Raw genomic sequence first — 22,355 nt, forward strand, 5'->3', positions numbered from 1 at the left:
CAAAACGTATGACTAAATGTGTATTTGAAACCTTTAATAATATAAGGCCATTGTCATTCACATGGGAATAAAAAAACTATTCCTGTGGTTCCAAGGTATCCTTGCTCTCAGATGCTCCATCCAAACTGTCAACAATTGCATTTTTGTAAAAAATAAATAAAAAGAATCAACAGGAATAAAAAGAAAATGTAGCCATCTCTTAGATCCATTTCAGAATTCAGTATCTTTCAGCAACACTTTGTTCAACACACCATAGCCTCTATACTTTGTTATTTAAGTTCTGCTGCTTTAATGACATCACCAGGCATCACTAAGGCCTCCCAATACATATAATATTCTGTAAATGTACGCATTCACCAACAACTTATGATTTAAAATGTTAAGACATTTGTGAATCTGATGATAATTCTGAGTGCAACATATTCTTTAATTTTACTCTTCAGTTGTACCCGGAACACCTGGAAACATAAATTATCATTTAAAAAGCATTTTAATGTGTCCGATACCATAATCAGAGTGTCATACTAGTTTAACAACTGACCTCGCACTGACCTCGTACCTTCAATCTCAAAGTTATGATTCAACTTCTTACTCTTCAAGACTATATTGGTCCCTCACAGTTCAACGGGCCAGGGTTTTTGGGTCAGGACACAATTGAGAGTGCCCCTCGCGGTCCATCCGAACAGTCCCACAGTCCTCTCAGTACCGCGGGCTGCTCTCCGACTCGACGCTGTCCTGCCTACAGCTGGTCCGGCTCCTTGGCCGCCTGGCCGTCTCCTCGGGAGCGTTGAGCTGCTCCGCTCCAGTCTCTATGCCCAGGACCTGCCTCTGCACCAGCTTGCAGTAGAGGCCCCCCAGGGCCATGAGCTCCCGGTGGGGCCCCTGCTCCACCACGCTGCCCTGGTCGATCACAATGATGTTGTCCGCCTTCTCCACGGTGCTGAGGCGGTGGGCGATTACCAGCACCGTGTTGTCCCGCATGACGTCATTCAGGGCCTGCTGGACCTAGGGGAGGGGGGGGCGAGGGTAAGGTGTGTATCTCTGCTCCTAATCACATCAAGTGGGTTGTAATGTCTAGTCTCTGGGATGCTATGAACATTTGGACACAGTACAATGAGGTTGGGTATAGTCAGCCCAGGCAAGTGCGCGTGTTGTTAAATTGTACCATCTGCAATGTGTAAACTTTTAGAATATGGCATTTTACAGCATTGGCATTTTAACAATTGATTGAATTGAGGGATTAAAACTTTAAGTATATAGTTTGCTTTAGAATGACGTGTGCTGCGTTGCCTGCCTCATGTTTCATTATCTTGTTCTCTGCAATAATTAGCATATTTAGGCCCACGTGTTTGTGCGAGAGATTGCACATTGCTGTGCCAAAGCGAATCAAAAACAATACCAAAAAAAGAGCATCGCTTAACCTGCGCAGTAGGCTACTGACTGTCTTTACATAACTTGTCATCTGTTCCTGCGATTCTTTCAATGCCACACAAGAAACAAGTCAATCTGTAAGCAGTTGTACATGTATAGCCGGAATCTCCACTGCAGCAATGCCGCCCCGCTCCCCGTCCTTTGGTGGGAAATATCTGCACTTGGCAACACCGTATGAAAATAAGGAACAAGACTTAACCCTTTAATGTGTTGTAAAATCACAAAAAAAAATATGTGATTAACTGAACATTCTAATGCTGGTGTAACGATCGCAACAGGCGATTGTAAGCAACGCAGTTCTAGAACACTAACTTTTATTTTTTAAACAAAATCTAAAAAACCTATTCTTCAAAGGGTTCAAGTCAGCGATATGGGGTTTCTGATAACGAGTGTCATTCGAGTTTTGTGGAGCCCATTTAAAAATGTGACGGCTCCTCATCGGTCATAACGGAGCTCTTGCCGCGCTGAAGCGGGCGGGGAACACTGAAGCGTGCTTCTGTGCCGCGCCTCTCCCGCTCTCTCTCACTCACCATGTGCTCACTCTCTGCGTCCAGGGCGCTGGTGGCCTCATCCAGAATGAGGACGTGAGGATTTCGGATGAGGGCGCGGGCGATGGCGACGCGCTGCTTCTGACCCCCGGACAGCTGAGCGCCCTTCTCGCCCACTCCTGTCTCCCAGCAACGGAGCAGACGCACGGGGGAGAGGAGGGCAGACACGTTGGACACGTCACATAGTTTAAATAACTCGCAGTTACTTATTCATCTGCAAGGTAAACCAAGTGCTGATCGGGCCCTTTGCCCATTCATCTATAAAAGCCTATGACTATAAATAATGCATAGATTGTAAGTCGATCTACATTATATTCTCAAAATGATTAAGACGATCGTGTAGTGCAATGTCCAAGAAAAATCTTTGCTCTTTAGTATAACAAGGCAGTTATATAACTGGAATAATTTTCTCGCCTCCACATAATCAACAAGATATCGTCATTTGTTGCCCGATGCAGTTGTGGTATTATTCCTTCCAGTAGGCTGTGAGATCACCTGTTTGATAGCCCCGGAACAGGCTGCTGATGAAGTCATGGGCATTGGCCTTAGTGGCTGCCTGCACCACTGTGTCCATGTGGGGGTCCGGTAAGCCATAGGAGATATTCTTCAGAACAGTACGAGCAAACAGGACTGGCTCCTGACCCACCAATGCTATCTGAAAAAAAATGTTTTACTCTTCATTTGCTTAGGATCACAAATACCCGATTACAATATCCTTAACTGGACATGCTGGTGCTGATGCAAAACCTGGGCCGCTTAATTGCCTACTATTAAGTAGACAAGTTGCATACAAGTTGTCTACTCAATAGTAGACAAGTAAGCAGTTTCAGACAGAGCCCTACTCCTGAGGGTTAAGTGCACTGCTGCCCCCTGGTGAATAAAAAAGGCACAGCACAATTAGAACAACGCTTCACACAGGGTTTGTCTAAGCAACACTGAGCAGTCCTTTCATAACAGGTTCAGTCATTGACTCACCTGGGAGTGCAGGTAGGAGTGGAGGTAGGACTCACCTGAGAGTGCAGGTAGGAGTGGCATTAGGACTCACCTGAGAGTGCAGGTAGGAGTGGCATTAGGACTCACCTGGGAGTGCAGGTAGGAGTGGCATTAGGACTCACCTGAGAGTGCAGGTAGGAGTGGCATTAGGACTCACCTGAGAGTGCAGGTAGGAGTGGCATTAGGACTCACCTGAGAGTGCAGGTAGGAGTGGCAGTAGGACTCACCTGAGAGTGCAGGTAGGAGTGGCATTAGGACTCACCTGGGAGTGCAGGTAGGAGTGGCATTAGGACTCACCTGAGAGTGCAGGTAGGAGTGGCGGTAGGTGTGCACCGGCCTCCCGTCCAGCAGCACCTGGCCCTGCTGCGGGGTGTAGAAGTTCTCCAGCAGGGACACGCAGGAGCTCTTCCCACTGCCCGACGGCCCCACCAGCGCTGTCACCTCGCCCGGCCGCACTGTGAACGACACGCCCTGCAAACACACGCAACCTGTCACTATAGCGACCCGTCACTGCATCAACCTGTCACTACAGCCACCCCGTCGCTACAGCAACCCCGTTGCTACAGCGACCCATCACTCCAGCGACCTGTCACTAGAGCAACCCATCATTACAGCAACCCGTTGCTACCCGTCGCTACAGCGACCCATGTACAGCATCTACATGATTGTGTGCATTGCACTGCTGCCACACAATTGGCTGATTAGATAATCGCATGAATAAGTGGGTGTAATAAAGTAAAACTTTCCAAATAAAGTGCTAGGTGAGTGTATATGAATATAGTATAAAAAAGCCTTTTGCGCAGTACTGTACTCTATCCATCTCATACAGAACACAGACTCATTGTAATCTTATATCATTGATTGAGTTCCAGAGAAAGGGAACAGCACAGGTCCAGACTAGAAAGCCATGCATGGAACTTATGCTTTTACAGCCACCAGACTACAGAGCAGATGCAGTACCTTCAGTATCTCCGTTTCTGGACGGGTAGGGTAGGCGAACATCACGTTCCTGAACTCCACCAGCCCCTTGCACGTTTCGGGGGCCTCCTGCCCGTCCTGCGCCAGTTTGGACTTCCGGTCGATGTACTCAAACACCTTCTCTGCTGCGCCTACGCCCTGCATGAGCCCTGTGTAGACCGACGCTATGCTCTGAAACACAGGAAAGCGGGGTTCAGCATCATGTGGAACATGCCTGGCAGTAGTGCACTGTATTGTAGTTCTACTGTGTAGCATGCCTGGCGGTAGTGCACTGTATTGTAGTTCTACTGCGTAGGTAGTGCACTGTATTGTAGTCCTACTGAGTAGCATGCTTGGCGGTAGTGCACTGTATTGTAGTTCTACTGTGCAGGTAGTGCACTGTATTGTAGTCCTACTGAGTAGCATGCCTGGCAGTAGAACACTGTATCGTAGTTCTACTGTGGAACATGCCTGGCAGTAGTGCACTGTATTGAAGTTCTACTGTGTAGCATGCTTGGCGGTAGTGCACTGTATTGTAGTTCTACTGTGTATGTAGTGCACTGTATTGTAGTCCTACTGAGTAGCATGCCTGGCAGTAGTACACTGTATTGTAGTTCTATTGTGTAGAATACCTGGCAATAGTACACTGTATTGTAGTTCTATTGTGTAGAATACCTGGCAGCAGTACACTCTATTGTAGTTCTATTGTGTAGCATGCCTGGCAGTAGTGCACTGTATTGTAGTTCTACTGTGTAGGTAGTGCACTGTATTGTAGTCCTACTGAGTAGCATGCCTGGCAGTAGTCCACTGTATTGTAGTTCTATTGTGTAGAATACCTGGCAATAGTACACTGTATTGTAGTCCTACTGAGTAGTATGCCGGGCAGTAGTGCACTGTATTGTAGTTTTATGTTGTAGCATGCCTGGCAGTAGTGCACTGTATTGTAGTTTTATGTTGTAGCATGCCTGGCAGTAGTGCAGTGCATTGTAGTTTTATTGTGTAGCATGCCTGGCAGTAGTGCAGTGTATTGTAGTTTTATTGTGTAGCATGCCAGGTGATGAGACCTGCCTGCAGGCACTCCCCCAGCTCCAGCTCATAGATAACAAAGGCGATGAGCGTCCCACCGGTCATCTGTCCCGAGATCACGAGGTGGGCCCCGTAGAACAGGGTGGCCACCTCTAGGGCTACCTCTGAGAGCTAGGACAAGAGGGACGTTTAACGTTTAATCATTATTAATTATTATTATTATTATTATTGTTATGAAACCCATGATTAGTTCACTACACAAAACCAGAAAAAAAAAGTGCTTTGTCAGCAGTGTTTAGGTGTGCTAGTCAGGTGGTAGTACATTCACACTGGTATTACAGTAAGTGTACTAGGTAGCACCAGGGTAGTACATACACACTGGTATTAGGGTAGGTGTGCTAAGTAGCACCAGGGTAGTACATACTGTATACAGCAGTGTTTGAGTCGGTGTGCTGAGTAGTACTAGGATAATACATACACAGCAGTGTTTGGGTAGGTGTGCTAGGTAGCACCAGGGTAGTCCATGCACACTGGTAGTTGAGTAGGTGTGCTAGGTAGCAACAGGGTAGTACATGCACACTGGTAGTTGAGTAGGTGTGCTAGGTAGTAACAGGGTAGTACATACACACTGGTAGTTGAGTAGGTGTGCTAGGTAGTAACAGGGTAGTACATACACACTGGTAGTTGAGTAGGTGTGCTAGGTAGAAACAGGGTAGTACATACACACTGGTAGTTGAGTAGGTGTGCTAGGTAGTAACAGGGTAGTACATACACACTGGTGGTTGAGTAGGTGTGCTAGGTAGTAACAGGGTAGTACATACACACTGGTGGTTGAGTAGGTGTGCTAGGTAGTACCAGGGTAGTAAGGGGTGCTGGGATAGGATGATCCCAAGGGGCTGAAATATTACATAATAACATAATAATGTCTGGAGTGATGGGGCCCAAAGTGAAATCATTTCATGGGGCCCAGAGTCCCCGGTGGCACCTCCGAGGGCAGGACATACATTGCTGGACCACACGTAGCAGGAGTAGGCCAGGGCTTGCTTCTTGTTCAGCTCATACATGTCCAGCAGCTTCGCATAGTAGGAGTCAGCCTCCTGCTCCTCGTTGGCGAAGCTGCGGACCGTCTTCATGGCGGACACGGTCTCTTCCGCCAGCTTGTTTGCCTGCGCCAGAGCGGTCTGCACCTCCTTGGTCAATTTCTGTGCCACATCAGGGGGGATAGTAATGGTTATAATGGGCTACAGCATCAGCACGGGCCTGCTAGAGAAGGTACTTGCCAAAATACGACTCTTCCAGGGTTTATATTCTGTTCTCCTCATATATTTAAGTCCTCAACACACATTCACCACAATGTATCTACAGTCACGGATCACAATCAGAATCTTTCGATTCCAGATTGTGCAAAGGTGTTACCTTTTCACTCAGAATATTACATTACAGTATACTTATTTGGCAGAAGCTGTCATCCAAAGTCGCGTACGATTAGTGCATTAACGAACCGGTCATTGAGCCACTACAGACCACGTGTCAGATAAGGTACAATTCACATAAAGCATCGGTGATCCCTAGCAATGAACATCAAGTCTAGTTCACAAGGTAAAGACAGGCAGTTAAGGCACGTCATAAACTAGCAGCGCGGCAAGAAAGACAACATAAATTTTTACAACAACATAAAAACAAACAGCTGAAATGAGTTTAGTCATTTAAAACCAAATAAAAGCAGAATGTTGAGCTCACAAACATCGCAGAGGGGGGCGAGCAGAGGGGAACACGGCAGTGTTTACCTTGTAGTACTCCCCGTAGAACTTGGAGAGCAGAGCGATGAAGGGAAAGCCCATGATGATGACGAGGGTCAGCTTCCAGGACATCTTGAACATGAAGAAGCAGAAGCCCAGGGCCTTGACCACGCTGCGCAGGAACAGGTTCACGTTCTCCGCGATCAGGTCGCTCACCTGCGTGGTGTCAGACGTCAGCCGAGAGGTGATGTCACCTGGAGGACGATCCACGGCAGAGATAACCTGCCTGTATCAGCACAGAGCCACCCGGGTACCCGTCATCCCAATAAACATTTCTATGATTCCTATGATGGTAAACGGTAAATGGCTGGCATTTATATAGCGCCTTTATCCAAGGCGCTGTACAATTGATGCTTCTCATTCACCCATTCATACACACACTCACACACCAACAGCGATTGGCTGCCATGCAAGGCACCAACCAGCTTGTCAGGAGCATTTGGCGGTTAGGTGTCTTGCTCAGGGACACTTCGACACACCCAGGGCGGGATTGAACCGGTAACCCTCCAACTGCCAGACGACCGCTCTTACTGCCTGAGCCAATGAGACGACTGCTCTTACTGCTTGAGCCAATGAGACGACTGCTCTTACTGCCTGAGCCAATGAGACGACTGCTTTTACTGCCTTAGCCAATGAGACGACTGCTCTTACCGCCTGAGCCAATGTCATGTATGACCTATGATGATGTGGCTATAATGCGGTTGAGTTCATATATTATCATATCTATGATTCCCACACGCTAATGTGCATGAGATGTTGAACACATCACAGTAAAAATCCACCATCTCAAGACACCTTAGTAATGAACTATTTAACTTCAACCAAAACCTAAAAGGAGCCATTTTAAAAGATTTGGTTTTATTTTTGCTGATGGTTTTGCCACAAAGGTGTATTTAAATTACAAATATCACCCTGATCAACCTGTATGGGTGGCATCGAAGAAGGCGATCTCCTGGCGCATCAGCGATCTGAAGAGAAGGTTCCGCAGACGGACATTTAACCTGGCGAAGGTGATGGAGAAAACACCACCCCGCAGTCCTATGGCGATAGAGCTGGAGAGAGATAAACCGGTTGAGGTGGCAGTCAAACCAACACCAGCACAAGAGGGATGCTTTTGGGCAAAGTGAAGCCCTATAATGTAGGATTGCAGGATGTCACCTGAGCAGGGCCAGGGCTGTGAGAATAACCATGGGCTTTGTGAAGGCCTCCATGCTCTTTTGAATCACGATGCCGTCTATAGCCTGTCCAGTGTAGTACGGTATGAAGGCTTCGGCTGAAAAAAAAAAAGAAGGAAATGTTGCTGTGCTATGATACTCAAATGATCCAACTTTATTCAGTGGTGTCAAATGGAACACCTTGAATAAAGTTGGATACAGGACACATGTCAGATAATGTATAATTCACATAAAACCTGAATATTGTCCTCAGTCATAAAATTGTAAAATTAAAACAATATTGTTTTTGTACTTTGCCTTTGTGACACGGGAAACTGTAGGGCTTAACGGAAGATATATTTTTCCAGCACGACCTGACCTTTCACTGTTAAAGCACAATGGGTCATTAACATGGAATATGACTGGCAAGATTGCACCAGTGACTGCAATACTAGAGTAGAGTGACTCAGACTGGCAATGTTGCCAATCCTGAGAACTCTTATGACCTCTTGTTCCAGTTTCAGAGGCACAGATTAAGCCCTAAATAAAATTTTGAATGGAGATGAATCTGTGTCCATGTAACTGGCCCCTTATCATTAGCTGTAAGTAAACATCCATCCATCCATCCATTATCTGAACCCGCTTATCCTGAACAGGGTCACGGGGGGCTGGAGCCTATCCCAGCATACATTGGGCAAAAGGCAGGAATACACCCTGGACAGGTCGCCAGTCCATCGCAGGGCACACACACCATTCACTCACACACTCATACCTACGGGCAATTTAGACTCTCCAATCAGCCTAACCTGCATGTCTTTGGACTGTGGGAGGAAACCGGAGTACCCGGAGGAAACCCACGCAGACACGGGGAGAACATGCAAACTCCGCACAGAGAGGCCCCGGCCGACGGGGATTCGAACCCAGGACCTCCTTGCTGTGAGGCGGCAGTGCTACCCACTGCACCATCCGTGCCGCCTGTAAGTAAACAGATTTTTTAAATTTAAAATGACTTTTTATCATTTCCCCCGGAAGAGCATTCAAATGACGAGTCTTTGTATTGTTCTCGGCACACAGGCAGATTATTAAGGTTAATCATTGAAAATGACAGCGATCGTGGCATGTGTTGACACTGCTTTATGAATAGTCGTCTCAGGTCATTGGAAAGGGGGGGGGACCTTCATCCCCGTTTGCCGCTGACGTGCGTGGGATTCTGGGACGGACGGACAGACTCACAGACGGCGGAGAGGAGGAGGAAGATGAATGCGATGGCCAGCAGCCCCGCATCCTGCCGACAGTAGGACAGAAGTCGACCCACGGTCGCCCCGGAATGAGGCGCGTCCTTCGCCCCTTTCCGTTCGTTTTCGCCAGCAGCTTCCTCCTCGTGCTCCTCCTCCGCAGCCTGGTCCAGCAGCCTCTCCGACTCCTCGCTGGCCCCTCCGCCGGTCCCCGCGCTGTGGGACCTGCCCAGCCGCCTCCACAGGTACATGGTCCCCATCGCCGACGCGCACGTCCAGGAGAACAGGCTCAGGAACCAGGGGTCGTACATGAGGGAGCCCTGCTCCGAGAACAGCAGCAGCTTAGCCACGGCGTAGGCCGTGAACGCCAGGCACACGAAGTCGCACACGGGCCCGACGGCCAAGACCCTCCGGGGTCCGTCCGCACCGTTCCATGACACCCCGACGGAGCCCCCCAGTAGCAGAGATACCCTGACCAGCATTAACCCCCAGAGGTCGAAGGTCGAAGTGAAAACGTCGAAGTCCAGCAGGTCCTTCGCGAAAGGCGTCGGACGGGACCCATGCACGTAGAGCACCGTGGTGACCGCGACGTCCACCAGGATGGAGAAGAGGTTGCAGCACACGGCTGCTGCTGGCCTCATTCTCCGACACGGGAGCTGTCAGGTGTGCCCTGATCTGGGACCAATAAGACAGGACAACCGATACCTGCGGAAGAGAAGGATATGGGGTGGAGAGCTTTGTCTCCTCCAGGCTTGACTACTGTAATGCACTCCTCATCGGGATTCCTAGTAACGGCCTCCAGAAACTACAGTATGTCCAAAACAGCGCTGCTAGGATCCTGATGAGGGTGCACAAATATGATCACATCACCCCCATCCTCAAATCGCTTCACTGGCTCCCCATCTCACTTAGGATTGAGTTCAAGGTTTCCCTCCTCACCCACCAGTGCATACACGGAAATGCCCCCCGCTACCTCAAGGAACTCCTTACCCCTCAGACCTCCTCACGTAACCTCCGCTCTGCAACCACCAACCTCCTCAAACCCCCCAGGACCAAGCTCCGCACAATGGGGGATCGGGCATTCTGCTCGGCTGCTCCCAGTTGTGGAATGCTCTCCCCGACCACCTAAGGGCACCACAGACTGTGGATACTTTTAAACGAGGTCTAAAAACCTACCTTTTTTCTAGAGCCTTCTGCTAGATTTTAAAAAATTTTCTCATGTTTTGTATTTCTTTTTTAGCACTTTGAGATTTTTAAAAAATATATAAAGCGCAATACAAATAAAATTTCTTATTATTATTATTAGAGCTTACACTGGAAATAACCAGTGTGTTCTTTTATATTACGGTATCGGTAGGCTATAGTTTTAATAATACGGATGAGAAAGCTAGTCCCAACTATTCGCGCTCGATTAAAAAGGGAAACGGTCGTTTAATTGTGACTTTGTGTCAATATAATTCGGCTAGCTTGTCCTAGCTACATTTTAACAAGCATTTGAGTGCGTCAAAACATAACCACGTACCACCACACTTCTGAATTTCATTCAAATCCACTCCTTACATACGATTTCAAAGTTAAGATCTGTACTAGGATACAAATACGTACTTTAATTATACAAGCTTAAATGTTCGTTCACGTAGTCATGTGGAAAAATAATAAGTTTACCTGTAGTCACAGTCTATTTTATGATCCTCGTTTCTTCAGTGTGGCCTGGACTGCAGAGAACATCGGGAGTCTTTAAATCTGCAGTACGGAAGCCGGCTTTTAGAAGCTCCTCCTTAAAAATATTGTCCCGACGGACAGTGGTAACTTGTCAGGTTAACCGAGCCTTATCAGCGTGTTAGATACTATACATAGCGCCTTTCTTTGTAACTCATTAGCGGCAGTCCATTCCCACAGTCTCGTAAGACGTAAATCGGCTACGAATTTCCCTTTTACCTTGACAGGAAGGTATCTGCAGTTGCTCCAACGCTGCCTTACGTCCTGTATCCCGGATATTTTCGTCACTTGAAAAATAATCTCGGTTTTTTTTTTAACTAATCTCATGGAAGAGCCATGTGCTTGTGAAAGTATTACATTTATCAGTTTCCTGTTTTTGCGAGTGAGATGGCAACATTTTATGATAATAATTTGCGCCAAACGGAAATGGCATATATATTTGTTTTTAATACTAGTGTTTGTATTAAACAGAAATTAGAACCAAGTCAGGAACATGCTTTGCAATTGTATAGACTAGTTTGTAAATTTTTGTAGAAATTTGCACCATCTACTCGAGCGTTGCAGCTGAATTTTCAACTGAAAATATTCAAAGCCCAAGAAATATTGCCGCAAAGGTTTTGCTTAAATTTTCATTATGGATTATGGCAGTTGCTGTGCGACTTCTGTGGTATGAGCCCAATCTCACATAGAATCATTTAGCTGTACATTTAAATCGTCCCAAGACAAATAACAAATAACATAAAAGTGACAATGAACGAAAAGAGATTCCTTTCGTAAAGATATACTAAATATCGGCAAACAAATCACAAATATGCAAAAAGAAAACGGAATGGAATTCAAACAAAATGTGATGAAAAAAAGAAAATAATAGTTTAGGATAAGAACGGCTGACATTTACACTAGTAATGTCATGCAAAGAGAAACGCTAATCAATGGAAATACATTCATGGTTAGAAATGTAGTAATTGTGATGCCTATGCAGCTACTGGAGAATAATAAATATGAATTGTGGTAAAATCAGCATTTATACCGGAAACCACATCACTATTTAAATACCGTACACCATACCCATAAAGAGTAAGGCCACAGTTTTCAGCCACTTGATTGAACCAAGTGGAAAATACGGTCATTCTACAATAGGCTTGCTGATGCAAGTATTTTATACACTATTGTATCCATGACTGAAAATAAGCAACCTTCACACAGAAACTCAGTCAGGCTAATAAATTGGTCAAATAAATCGCATATGAGCTATACAGCACCTAAACCCAAAACCGTTTCATATCAAATAAAATCAAGCCAGTCTTTATGTAAAGCAGGAAAATGGTAAGTTACATCAGTGCATTATGCGACAGTCACAGGTAGTAAGAGTCAATACCCCAAATCGTCAGCCCGAATTCAACAGGAACATGTTCTATAAAGTCATCTTCTGAGGCATCAAAGACACTAGTCCTTGTAAACAGCTTGAAAACAAAATAAAAAATACTGACCAAAAAAAAAATCCATTGGATATTAAAATAAACTGAACATGGAGTGCAAGGTCTTGCTTCAGAATGTAGTTCAAGGTTATTCAACCATTTCCTTGATATTTTTTCCTATTTAAAAATGGGAATAAGGGGGAAAACATTTCCCACATACAACTTATAAAACTTCCACCCATTATCTAGCCCACTTATTCCTGGTCAGTATTGTGGATGGTGTGTGTGTGTGTTTGTGTGTGTTGGGGAGGGGGTCTGGAGCCTATCCCAGCATGCATTGGGCGAGAGACAGGAATGCACCCTGGACAGGTTGCCAGTCCATCACGGGGCGCACGCAGACACACGCTCATACCTACGGGTAATTTAGACTCGCCAATTAGCCTAACTGGGTTAGGTTAGCTTCACTGTGGGAGGAGACCCCAGTGGACATGTGCAGAACATGCAAGCTCCACACAGATAGGTCCCAGCACACGTGTAAACACAGTAGATGCATTCTTAATATATGCATAGCTGTTATTGTGTCACTAGTGGAAGGTATGCCAACATTGTGCAGATGCATCTGAATAATGCTTTTCCCCTTCATCTCAGTGGCAAATGGGCCAGAACTACATACACAGTGGGCAGAATTTGGTCTCTGGGTTGCCAGTTGAACAGCCCCTGCTGTAGTTTCAACACATTCCCTCTGACGCGTCAACAAGAGCGGACCCAGGCTGGACCCGTGTGGGACTCACACAGTCGAGAGGTGCGAACAGTCTACCCAAAAATGGACCGGGGTAGCGTGCCAATGCACCTCAGAGGCCAGTATACGTCAAGTCCTCCGGCCCGACCCGTCAGTGGATGTGGGAAACCGGGAGGGAATACTCCAAGTCCGTTTTCTTATCGTCAGAGCCGCTCTGCTCGGCCGCGAGGACCGTCGTCACGGGGAAGGACAGATACAGGCTCTCTTTCTTCAGCGGCGGCGACTCCCCGGTCCCGAACGCGGGGTCCGCGACGCTGAACGTGATGGACGGCATGCTCCGGGCTCTCCGCTTGGCGTTCTTCTTCTGCTGCCGGTACGCGCCGTTCATGTTCGCCACGACCTGCAAACAAACGCAAGGGCTACCTGTGAAGAGGGCTGGCATTACTCCCCACCTCTCACAAACAATATTATTCTGGACTGTTTGGCTCCGCTTGTGTTAATGGTAAATGGTTGGCATTTATATAGTGCCTTTATCTGAAGTGCTGTACAACTGATGCTTCTCATTCACCCAGTCATACACACACTCACACAGCAATGGCAATTGGCTGCCATGCAAGGCACCAACCAGCTTGTGTCTGGGTTTTTGGTCTAGTTTGGGGTTTCAGCTCTGAACGAAAATCTAGTGACCGTAATTGTGGATTCTTGTTGGTGGAATTTAATGAGGGGTCCAAAGGTCTGCTTGTTTTGTGTTATTTTCTTAAACCCTGAAAGTTTTGAGTTTGCTCCTTTATTGTTGTAAGTGTGCCCACACGTGTTGGCGTATTGACTGTAGCAATTGAAGCGCTGTATTCTTGGATCAATATGTAATCCGGGCTGACCTTTGTGTAGAGTAAAGCCACAGTAATGAGGCACTGAGGTAGACTTTGAACTTTGAAGCCCATTCCTTCAAGTCATACACAGATCATTCAACTGATCATGTGAGATGTGTATCACGAAATTCATTCACGCTCATTGAAGATTTTTTATTTTCATTGAGATGGGCATGCATGCATTTTGAGGTACAAAACAGTACATAATGAAATTGATGAACCAGGCGAGAAGAGGGGACTCACAAGCTGCTTGACCTTGTTCTGCTGCTCCTGCATAGCTTCCACAAAGCTGGACACACTCTCCTCTTTCACGGGACAAATCTCCTGCACTTGGTGATACTTCAGGAAGTCAACTTCCATCTTTAGGAAGAGGGACAATGCAAAAGCAAAAATCATAATGTAAATATGATAATTACTTTCATTACACGGAACTAACTACTAATGTGGGTCTGAATCTTACATACGGTATTTGAACACTTTCTACTCAAAAGCTACTGATGGTCCATGAATCAGTATCTAAATATCTGGAGGGGAATTATAGTACATATATATCAGTGGCTTCAGGCCTATCTAGTGATTCAAAGGTTTGTTTTAGGAGGTACATATAATCTAATATATGAAATATATAATTTGATATAAATTAACATTATTAATAATGAATAAAATACTATTAATAATAATACATAATTATTCATCATTATATTCATAAATAAATCTTTATTTTGGATTATTCTTGCATTGGTTATAATTTAAAAAAGTAATCAATGCAAGTTGTCGTTAGGCAACTAAAAGAAAACCCTACCCACCTCGTCCACACACCGAGTCGAGTGACCGACGTCTTTAATGAATCGCTCACCTCGCTGGTTAAGCTTGCCTCTCTGTTGAACATCAGGTAGTACGGGGTGAACCGGGTGGTGGGGTTGGCGGAGGTGCGGAACACGAACAGGACCGGGTCCAGGAAGTCGTCCCACTCGGCCTGCTTCTCCGTCACCACCTGGCGGATGGCCTCCCGGAGCAGGCTGCTGCTGCGGTCGTACAGGGCGTTGAGCTGAGGCTGCTCCACGGGAGACACCTTCTGCACCACGTTCCACCTGTCGCACAGGTGCTTCGTCACCTGAAGGGAGGAGGACACGCCCGTCACACGTCTGACGGCGCGCTTCACAATACTGAGCAAAAACGAAGAGTCGAACGGAGAGCGCAAAGGTCTTACCTCATCACAGAAGTCCATACTCTGAGAACAGTACACCGTCTTTACCGTCCCAAACCTAACAAACACATACATTTAAACTTACATTACATTACATTATTGGCATTTGGCAGACGCTCTTATCCAGAGCGACGTACATTTGATTAGACTAAGCAGGAGACAATCCTCCCCTGGAGCAATGCAGGGTTAAGGGCCTTGCTCAAGGGCCCAACGACTGTGCAGATCTTATTGTGGCTACACCGGGGATCAAACCACTGACCTTGGGGGTCCCAGTCATGCACCTTAACCACTACACTACAGGCCGCTACAGGCCGCCCTTAGAAACTTAGAAAGATGCATAGCTGCCAACTCTCACGCTTTCGGCGTGAGACACACGCATTTGCCTGTTTTCACACGCACATGCAAATGCGTGTGTCCCACGCCGAAAGCGTGAGAGTTCGCAGCTATGAAGATGCGTGTTTCTTCCCATGAGCAGTAGAACACTGAACTAGCAAAACAGTAAAACGCTAATTTGACAATGCATTGTGCATAAAACAACGAGTAAATATGTGTCGATTACCTGTAAATGGCTGTAGAAATGCATCTTGCAACACACAAAGAGTCCCTCTTTGGTATCGGGGAAGCCTCCACCCATTTACTCATATAATCAGTTATGATTACGACATTTGTGTTGCCTTGCTTGGTCTCTGGAAATGGTCCTGGTTGTAAACACCAAATAAAACATTCATACATAAAAACATATCGCTAGATCAGAAAGATTGACCTTAAGTGCACATTACTATACATGGGTGTAATTACAAGGCCTATTCTAAAATCCTCTCTTAACATTTCTTCCCCCCATACTCTGAGACATTGTCAGGATCCACTCTTTCAACCCCTCGATCAAAGTTACCGAAAATGTCGATCCCCAGAATTTCCCATGGAGCTTCCACTTTTATTGGTCGGATTGTTCTCGTCATGTTTTTATTCCTCTCTGTGTGTTGGCAGGTTTCACACAATTTAATCTATAAAGACAAAAAAGGTGATGGACTATAAAGTGTAGGTCTATACAATCATTCTAAAACAGAGAATGGTTTTGGGTTTCATTGAATACACGTGTACATGCATGTAGACACATTATACACCAAAGATAATGGAAAAAAGGAGCACAGTATATGCCACGCTGACCGACACATACCCAGTCCACCACATCTTTTACAATGCCCAACCAGTAGTACTTTGTTTGAATTCTGTGCACGGTCTTCTTCTGTCCTAAGTGGTGCCCAATATCATTGAAGTGACACTCCAGGAAGATTTGCTGTTTCCTCTGAGCGTCAATCACCACCTCTCTTTTCTCTTCCTTCTTTGGTCCCACGTAATACAGTCGTCCCTCTGTTAGAGCGAAACCAGAGTCATGAAGAATTTGATTCGATTTTTACAGACATTTTTTTAATTCTTGATAAACATAGATGTTGTATTCTAGATTAAAGCTAAAACTTGATCAACAACATTAACAACAACAATAAGTCATAATAATAATAATAATAATAATAATAATAATAATAATAATAATAATAATAAATAACTGTACATTTGTGAAATAAAGAACTGGATGATCGAACATTCAGTGAATCTTTCGTGTAAGTATACACTAGTCAGCGCCACATCGCTAGAAATGTAAACTAAGGGGGGTAATGCTCTTAATTCGTTGTGTTTACTTAGCCTACTTGACAGGGAACTTAGCAACCAATAGGAGCTAATTAAATTATACATTATTTAGCTACAAATCCGCGACTTTCGGCTTCAGTTAGCTAGCAACTACTTGAATTAGTTATAGATGAGACTCTACCTTCAATCATGAATTTCTGGGCGTATCGTTTCAGATTTTTTTTTCGCATTGGATTCATAGATTGGGGGTAGGTGCCCTCATCCAAAAACGTGTAGATGTCTTCCAGCCGGTTAGAGGTAGACTCCACGACCTCCTCTTCGGCCACTTGCAAAGAATCCATGCTCAACATCTGGGCCACGTCGTAGAAAAAAACTCCAAATCAATGACATATGCGAAACTATAAAATTAAAATATCTCAAACGCTGCAGATAAAATGCAAAACATTGGCTGCTTTGAGTTTAATAGCACATTGTTTGAGAATGATAGTTCATCGACTTTCGTTTTGATTGAGAAGCCGGATGCTATTTATTGATGGACCAGGAAGTAATGGAGGCACAGTTTTTCTTAGCTAATTTAATGCTTTATTTAATGTAACGGTAATCGGATCCCAGGCACGTCTTGAATTTGAGATCAGCGAATCTTTGTTGTTTGTGGGTTGTGGCTTGGCTAACGCAACCATTTAATTTGCATTTCAACACTTAAAGCGGCCACAACTGCGTTTTAATACATGTTTCCTTCGGACACATTTATGGTTGTACAAAAACAAAACAGCCCACTAAAGCGTCACACTCACAGAAAATAGCAACAGCTGCGTTTTAATCTTATGCGGTCTATGGGATTAATGCAATTTATTGAGGCACACGAGCACTAATTCCTAATTTAATCGATTTAACTTCGTGGAAGGACTGAAACAGGTTTGTGCCAAGCAAATACGTATTATTAGCCATGCAAAGTAAGGAACATCATAATCGAATAAAATTTTATACCTGCAGTTGTTTTTGCACGGATAATATTTTTCTGGAGGAATACAAGCTTCATGTTCGATTTATCTCTGAACAGCAATTCCGAACAGATTATCAAGAGGTTTGTATTGCCATTGCTTTGTCACCCATGCACGGGAATAGTATTTAAACCATTGAATACAAAGTGACGTTATACTTTAAAATGGACTAAACATGTGTTAAGCTGTTGGTATATGTTCAGGTCTTAAGAACTCGTGGCTGTTCAACTGACATACACTTCAAGGAACTCCTTAAAAAGGTTAGCGAGCTATCAGTTATGTCGACGTGTACAATTCAGTCATCTTGAAATATCAGCTACCACCTGTTTCAAAACCTAGCTTCAGCTGTTTGACTTCAGCAGGGTGACTGGATGTTTTTTTCGCCTAGATTAAAACAGAAGTTGAAAGGCGGCAACAGCTCTGCGTGAAATCAGCAGAGCGAGCTGCTCTTGTAAAGGAAGCGTATAAACCACTTCATAAAGAGCTTTACTTCTTACAGGTAAAGTGAAGTTTCTGTTCGAAAAAAAAAACAGCAACAATAATTCTACAGCAAAGTCACATGATATACTTTCATTTTACTTGTCACTGACCCAGGATTCCTACTTGGCGCCTGAATTTCTCAAAATTGTCAACTACTGCCGTTCCGATGGGGCCAGTGAAGAGGGCTTGCTGGAATTCATTTCACCCTTGGCAGGTGAGTCGTGAAAAAAAGCTGGACTTTCCGGGCTGTCATGAGTCCATCTTATGTGAACTGGTTTTAGTCCTACCAGAAATCATAGTAAAAGTTAATGAGCTGTTCTGTACTGTGGTTATTTAAAATAGCCTAATGCACTGCGGCATTGCCTTTAAACCAGAGATGAATTTGACTTGTCTAATGGTTGATTGACGGAATGAAGCACAATCTACCTTCACAAATCAGCTTCGTGAATTTGAAAAGTTGATTTGGGAAGGTAGATACTTTAATGTGGGTTATTTTTGTAATAATGAGATCTATGAAATCCACAATTTGTTGGACTGTATTATAAAGACCGATGTTTCTCTCTGTTTGTAGCACAAAGGGTGTATCGGTTCCCCGTATTCAGTAGAAAGTTCTGTGAGGAGTTGATTGAAGAGCTGGAGCATTTTGAGCAGTCCCAGGCACCCAAGGGCAGACCCAACACCATGAACAACTATGGGGTATGATATCTTTAATCGCACCATTCAATTTCAACTTTTGTCTGGGTATTATTGACTGATGAGGAAGCTTAACATGTGACACCCCACAACTATGTACTGCATTGCAGCTTTCCCACACAACACCCCCTGGCCTGTACTGGTAGGCCGCAATCTTCCCATAGCGACAGTGTGAGTCCCAATGCGCCATATCAACAATATTGGTGCTTTTCATCATGTTTTGATTCAGCTTTTTTTGCCATAACTTGAATGTGTGAATGTGTATGGTAAAGGATAATTGGGATTATCGGGATTGAGATTAATGTATGTTGACTTCACCTCAGGGGGCGCTATTGTTTTTCTGAGGCAAACACGGAGGTATCCTAGGTAACCAGCGCATTCTCTCCCACTGAGAGGTAACCTAGGTAACCAGCGCATTCCCTCCCGCTGAGAGGTAACCTAGGCAACCAGCGCATTCCCTCCTGCTGGAGAGAGAAGCCTGAACTGATGCGCCACCAACTCTTCTGTTTCTCCTGTTTTATCAGGAAATATTATCTGTTATCAGTGTCCCAGTTCGGGACCCTTAACGCATCCATGCCCCAAAAGAGTGACAATCTAAATGTTACTGACTTTGGTATGCCATCCTCCCTGACAGATCCTGCTTAACGAGTTGGGATTTGATGAAGGGTTCATTACCCCTCTCCGTGAGGAATACCTCCAGCCTGTCTCGGCGCTTCTCTACCCAGACTGCGGGGGGCACTGTCTGGACAGCCACAAGGCCTTTGTGGTGAAGTACGCCATGCACGAGGACCTGGACCTCAGCTACCACTATGACAACGCTGAAGTCACGCTCAACGTCTCTCTGGGCAAAGAGTTCGTGGAGGGAAATCTGTACTTTGGAGACATGAGACACGTATGTAAGATGTGGCGAACCAGTAACGTTCCTTTTCAGTGAATCGGACCAGTGAGATTGAGAAGAAAGCATTCTTTCACAAAAACAGGGGTTTTGTTTAAATTAAGATGCCTCATTACCATGTGAAGCTGCTGGTTTCTGCCAACTGTGCTTCAGTGACTCCAAAGTACTTTTATTATTTTGCATCGTTTTATTCTCTTGTATTTCCATGACACAGGTGCTGTTGGCACAGTGACTCTTGCTGCGATAATGACACTCGAGCCATTACACGCGTTCTCAGTTTCGCGCACATTCCCCCCCTACAGGTTCCCCTGAGCGAGTCGGAGTGTGCAGAGACGGAACACCGCGTGGCGGAAGGCTTGCTCCACCGCGGGCAGCAGATGCACGGCGCCCTGCGTATCTCCTCCGGCGAGCGCTGGAACCTCATCGTGTGGATGCGCGCCTCGCGCGTGCGCAACAAACTCTGCCCGATGTGCGGCAACAAGCCGCAGCTCATGGAGGGCCGGGGCTTCGCCGACGGGTTCACCGACGACGCGCAGGCGGGCGCATTTCCAAACATGTTGTGCGTCTTGAATTAGCGCCGTGTGTTATGACCAAGAAAGTATTCGTATGTCTGTACACATATTGCAGTTCGTGCCCATGCAGGATCTTTGATCGCATGTTAATCATTTCACAAGTGCAATCTTATTATTCTTCCCCAGGGCTGATGCCACATATGGTGTACTCATTTGGAAAAGTCTATGAGTCTGTTTCCGAAGAGTGAACAGATGCTACCCACTGACTAACTGGGATGTCTGTGTTGTTTTAATTAACATTATACCCTTTCACTTTGTACCTGAAAATGTGCATAATTAATTTAGTTGTACTGTTTGCCTTCTTTGCACTTTTAAACTTGCAGTCCCTGGGTCAGATTAATGTAATAATGAGAAAAAGAGAAATAATAATTCTTTCGTAAGAACAGCCTCAGCAGAAAATATGCATATTGAAAGTTTGAGTAATGTTGTACTACTATGAAATGTAGTAGACAATATATACCAGCCAGCTGTTGAGACAATATGTGATATGCAAAACATACGAAAAAAATGCCTTCCCTAACTTGGGAACGGAAATTGGTAAACAAATTAAATGTACTTTTAACGGCTTTCTCCTGCTGATGCCAAATGAGCAGTGCAATACGTGTTAATGTAATTGAAATTACATTAAAAAAAACACTTGCCCAGTCTACATTTTGTCTTCACAAAACTGAAATGGATATTCACTGCATGACAGAACACTGCATTTCTAATTGCACAATATTTAGCTTTGTCATAAAATATTGTACAAATCTTAATGAATATAACTTTATTTACAACCTTATATTCTAAACATCCTATTAAGACGCTTGCTTGTGGGGGTGTCTCGGTGGCGCAGCCTGTAGAGCACTGACCGCATGCTCATCGACGTCGGCGGTTTGAATCCGACCGTCTGACATTTGTCCCATGTCTTTCCCTCTCTCTCGCTCCCATTCTTCCTGTCTCTCTATACTATACTGTCCAATAAAGCTGAAAAAGGCCTAAAAAATATCTTTAAAAAGAAACTTGCTTGTAATCAGTCCCCTGAATTGCACACTGTGGAATAGGTGGGGGGAAAAAAGTAGATTCTCTGCTTCCAGAGAAGTGTCACTTAACTGTCTTACCCCAGACAAACACTTTCTCCTCAATCCAAGTGGGCCAGATCAAAAGTAAATACACATGCATATAAAATGATGTGGGTGACGTAATTGTTTTACATTTTACAATTGTTTTGTCCAGTAGAGTCAAAGTGAGATTTTGCATTTAAGTATTAATGAAATTCTTCTTGAGCTGGACCACACAGGTGTTACTGGAGTGTCACAGAACAGGGAGATTTCTAGAGATGAGAAGAAAGTGTGGATACTCACTGGAAAGTGAGAGGGGACAGAGCTAGCCATTTCCTGCATAATGCTGCCTCGATTTTTCTTTTTCAAATGTATTTTCTGATGACACCTCAGAGCTTGCGAGGGTACAGGTGAACAGAGCTTAAAATACATGTTACATTACAATGCTGTAATCATGGGTTCTTGGAACAATGTAAAATACATTATTTAAATACATTTCCTACAAATATAGATACACAAAATATGTATAAATATATATATACAGTACATATACTGACCTTCCTGTTCATCTGTGAGGACAACTGTTTCTTTTGTACGGTACAGCTTGCGGATTTTTATGTAGCGTGAAAATGATGAACCTACAGTCAAAGATCGGAGCTGCTATAATGGAAATGGGAAAAATAATATTATTGTTTGTCCATGTATGTGCAGGCCTCCTGAATTGCATATTTCTTTCCGGAATACAGGGAATTAGAACTACTTTACTGCCCCAGATTTCAGAAAAGAGGGTTGTATACCAGTATTTGCAGTTTCTGCAGAATGTTACCGACCTTGGTTCAAATAGTGTTTGGTTTTGGATTCAAAAACATTTATACATTTGACTAAACTTGCCTTGTGTATTGGAACAAATGAAATGATCCGAAGAATGTAAT

At 44.8% G+C, this 22,355-nt stretch overlaps 3 protein-coding genes across 8 annotated transcripts; 1 reads left to right on the forward strand and 2 right to left on the reverse strand.

Annotated features, from left to right (window-relative positions):
- Positions 1–19: 19 nt before the first annotated feature.
- On the reverse strand, positions 20–11,115 carry abcb9 (ATP-binding cassette, sub-family B (MDR/TAP), member 9). 4 transcript variants are annotated; one of them, XM_061261222.1, is made up of 13 exons: positions 11,082–11,115; positions 10,809–10,886; positions 9,142–10,268; positions 7,913–8,027; positions 7,676–7,806; positions 6,743–6,948; positions 5,960–6,157; positions 4,998–5,126; positions 3,933–4,121; positions 3,270–3,443; positions 2,475–2,634; positions 1,962–2,098; positions 20–1,005 (listed from the first exon to the last, which is right to left on the reverse strand). In XM_061261222.1, the coding sequence occupies exons 3-13, from the start codon at positions 9,782–9,784 to the stop codon at positions 700–702; spliced, it is 2,388 nt and encodes a 795-aa protein (XP_061117206.1). In that variant the 5' UTR covers positions 9,785–10,268; positions 10,809–10,886; positions 11,082–11,115; the 3' UTR covers positions 20–699. The 4 variants fall into 4 exon arrangements, with proteins under 4 accessions (XP_061117206.1, XP_061117205.1, XP_061117208.1 ...); XM_061261221.1 differs by having other exon boundaries at positions 9,142–9,848; positions 10,134–10,268; positions 10,809–11,113; XM_061261224.1 differs by having other exon boundaries at positions 9,142–9,848; positions 10,809–11,113.
- A 1,024-nt stretch (positions 11,116–12,139) lies between these two features.
- zgc:113436 (uncharacterized protein LOC503528 homolog) lies at positions 12,140–18,071 on the reverse strand. Of its 3 annotated transcripts, none has more exons than XM_061261695.1 (9): positions 17,730–18,071; positions 16,924–17,092; positions 16,273–16,466; positions 15,988–16,099; positions 15,655–15,793; positions 15,099–15,153; positions 14,745–15,002; positions 14,132–14,248; positions 12,140–13,419 (listed from the first exon to the last, which is right to left on the reverse strand). In XM_061261695.1, the coding sequence occupies exons 2-9, from the start codon at positions 17,090–17,092 to the stop codon at positions 13,171–13,173; spliced, it is 1,293 nt and encodes a 430-aa protein (XP_061117679.1). In that variant the 5' UTR covers positions 17,730–18,071; the 3' UTR covers positions 12,140–13,170. The 3 variants fall into 3 exon arrangements, with proteins under 3 accessions (XP_061117679.1, XP_061117678.1, XP_061117677.1); XM_061261694.1 differs by having other exon boundaries at positions 16,924–17,140; XM_061261693.1 differs by lacking the exon at positions 17,730–18,071 and having other exon boundaries at positions 16,924–17,570.
- Positions 17,015–21,030, forward strand: ogfod2 (2-oxoglutarate and iron-dependent oxygenase domain containing 2). Its single transcript, XM_061261696.1, has 7 exons — positions 17,015–17,826; positions 17,947–18,003; positions 18,132–18,242; positions 18,338–18,437; positions 18,795–18,919; positions 19,551–19,808; positions 20,114–21,030. Exons 1-7 carry the CDS (start codon positions 17,689–17,691, stop codon positions 20,384–20,386), a joined length of 1,062 nt encoding a protein of 353 aa, XP_061117680.1. The 5' UTR covers positions 17,015–17,688; the 3' UTR covers positions 20,387–21,030.
- Positions 21,031–22,355: the final 1,325 nt, after the last annotated feature.

The sequence above is a fragment of the Conger conger genome, chromosome 11 (genome assembly GCF_963514075.1).
Source record: "Conger conger chromosome 11, fConCon1.1, whole genome shotgun sequence".
NCBI classification, from domain to species: domain Eukaryota; kingdom Metazoa; phylum Chordata; class Actinopteri; order Anguilliformes; family Congridae; genus Conger; species Conger conger.

What these genes read in the sequence shown, in the direction of transcription:
- abcb9 (XM_061261222.1), bottom strand. Translation starts at nt 9,784, where the DNA reads ATGAGGCCAGCAGCAGCCGTGTGCTGCAACCTCTTCTCCATCCTGGTG. An exon ending in CCTCCTCCTCTCCGCCGTCT is followed by an intron (nt 8,028 to 9,141) that starts GTGAGTCTGTCC and finishes TTTTTTTTTCAG; the next exon opens with CCGAAGCCTTCATACCGTAC. An exon ending in ACAGCCCTGGCCCTGCTCAG is followed by an intron (nt 7,807 to 7,912) that starts GTGACATCCTGC and finishes ATCTCTCTCCAG; the next exon opens with CTCTATCGCCATAGGACTGC.
- zgc:113436 (XM_061261695.1), bottom strand. Translation starts at nt 17,092, where the DNA reads ATGTTGAGCATGGATTCTTTGCAAGTGGCCGAAGAGGAGGTCGTGGAG. An exon ending in TCTGGGGATCGACATTTTCG is followed by an intron (nt 15,794 to 15,987) that starts GTAACTTTGATC and finishes GTTTACAACCAG; the next exon opens with GACCATTTCCAGAGACCAAG. An exon ending in AGAACAAGGTCAAGCAGCTT is followed by an intron (nt 13,420 to 14,131) that starts GTGAGTCCCCTC and finishes GTTTGTTTGCAG; the next exon opens with GTCGTGGCGAACATGAACGG.
- ogfod2 (XM_061261696.1), top strand. Translation starts at nt 17,689, where the DNA reads ATGCAAAGTAAGGAACATCATAATCGAATAAAATTTTATACCTGCAGT. An exon ending in ATTCATTTCACCCTTGGCAG is followed by an intron (nt 18,438 to 18,794) that starts GTGAGTCGTGAA and finishes CTCTGTTTGTAG; the next exon opens with CACAAAGGGTGTATCGGTTC. An exon ending in ACTTTGGAGACATGAGACAC is followed by an intron (nt 19,809 to 20,113) that starts GTATGTAAGATG and finishes CCCCCCCTACAG; the next exon opens with GTTCCCCTGAGCGAGTCGGA.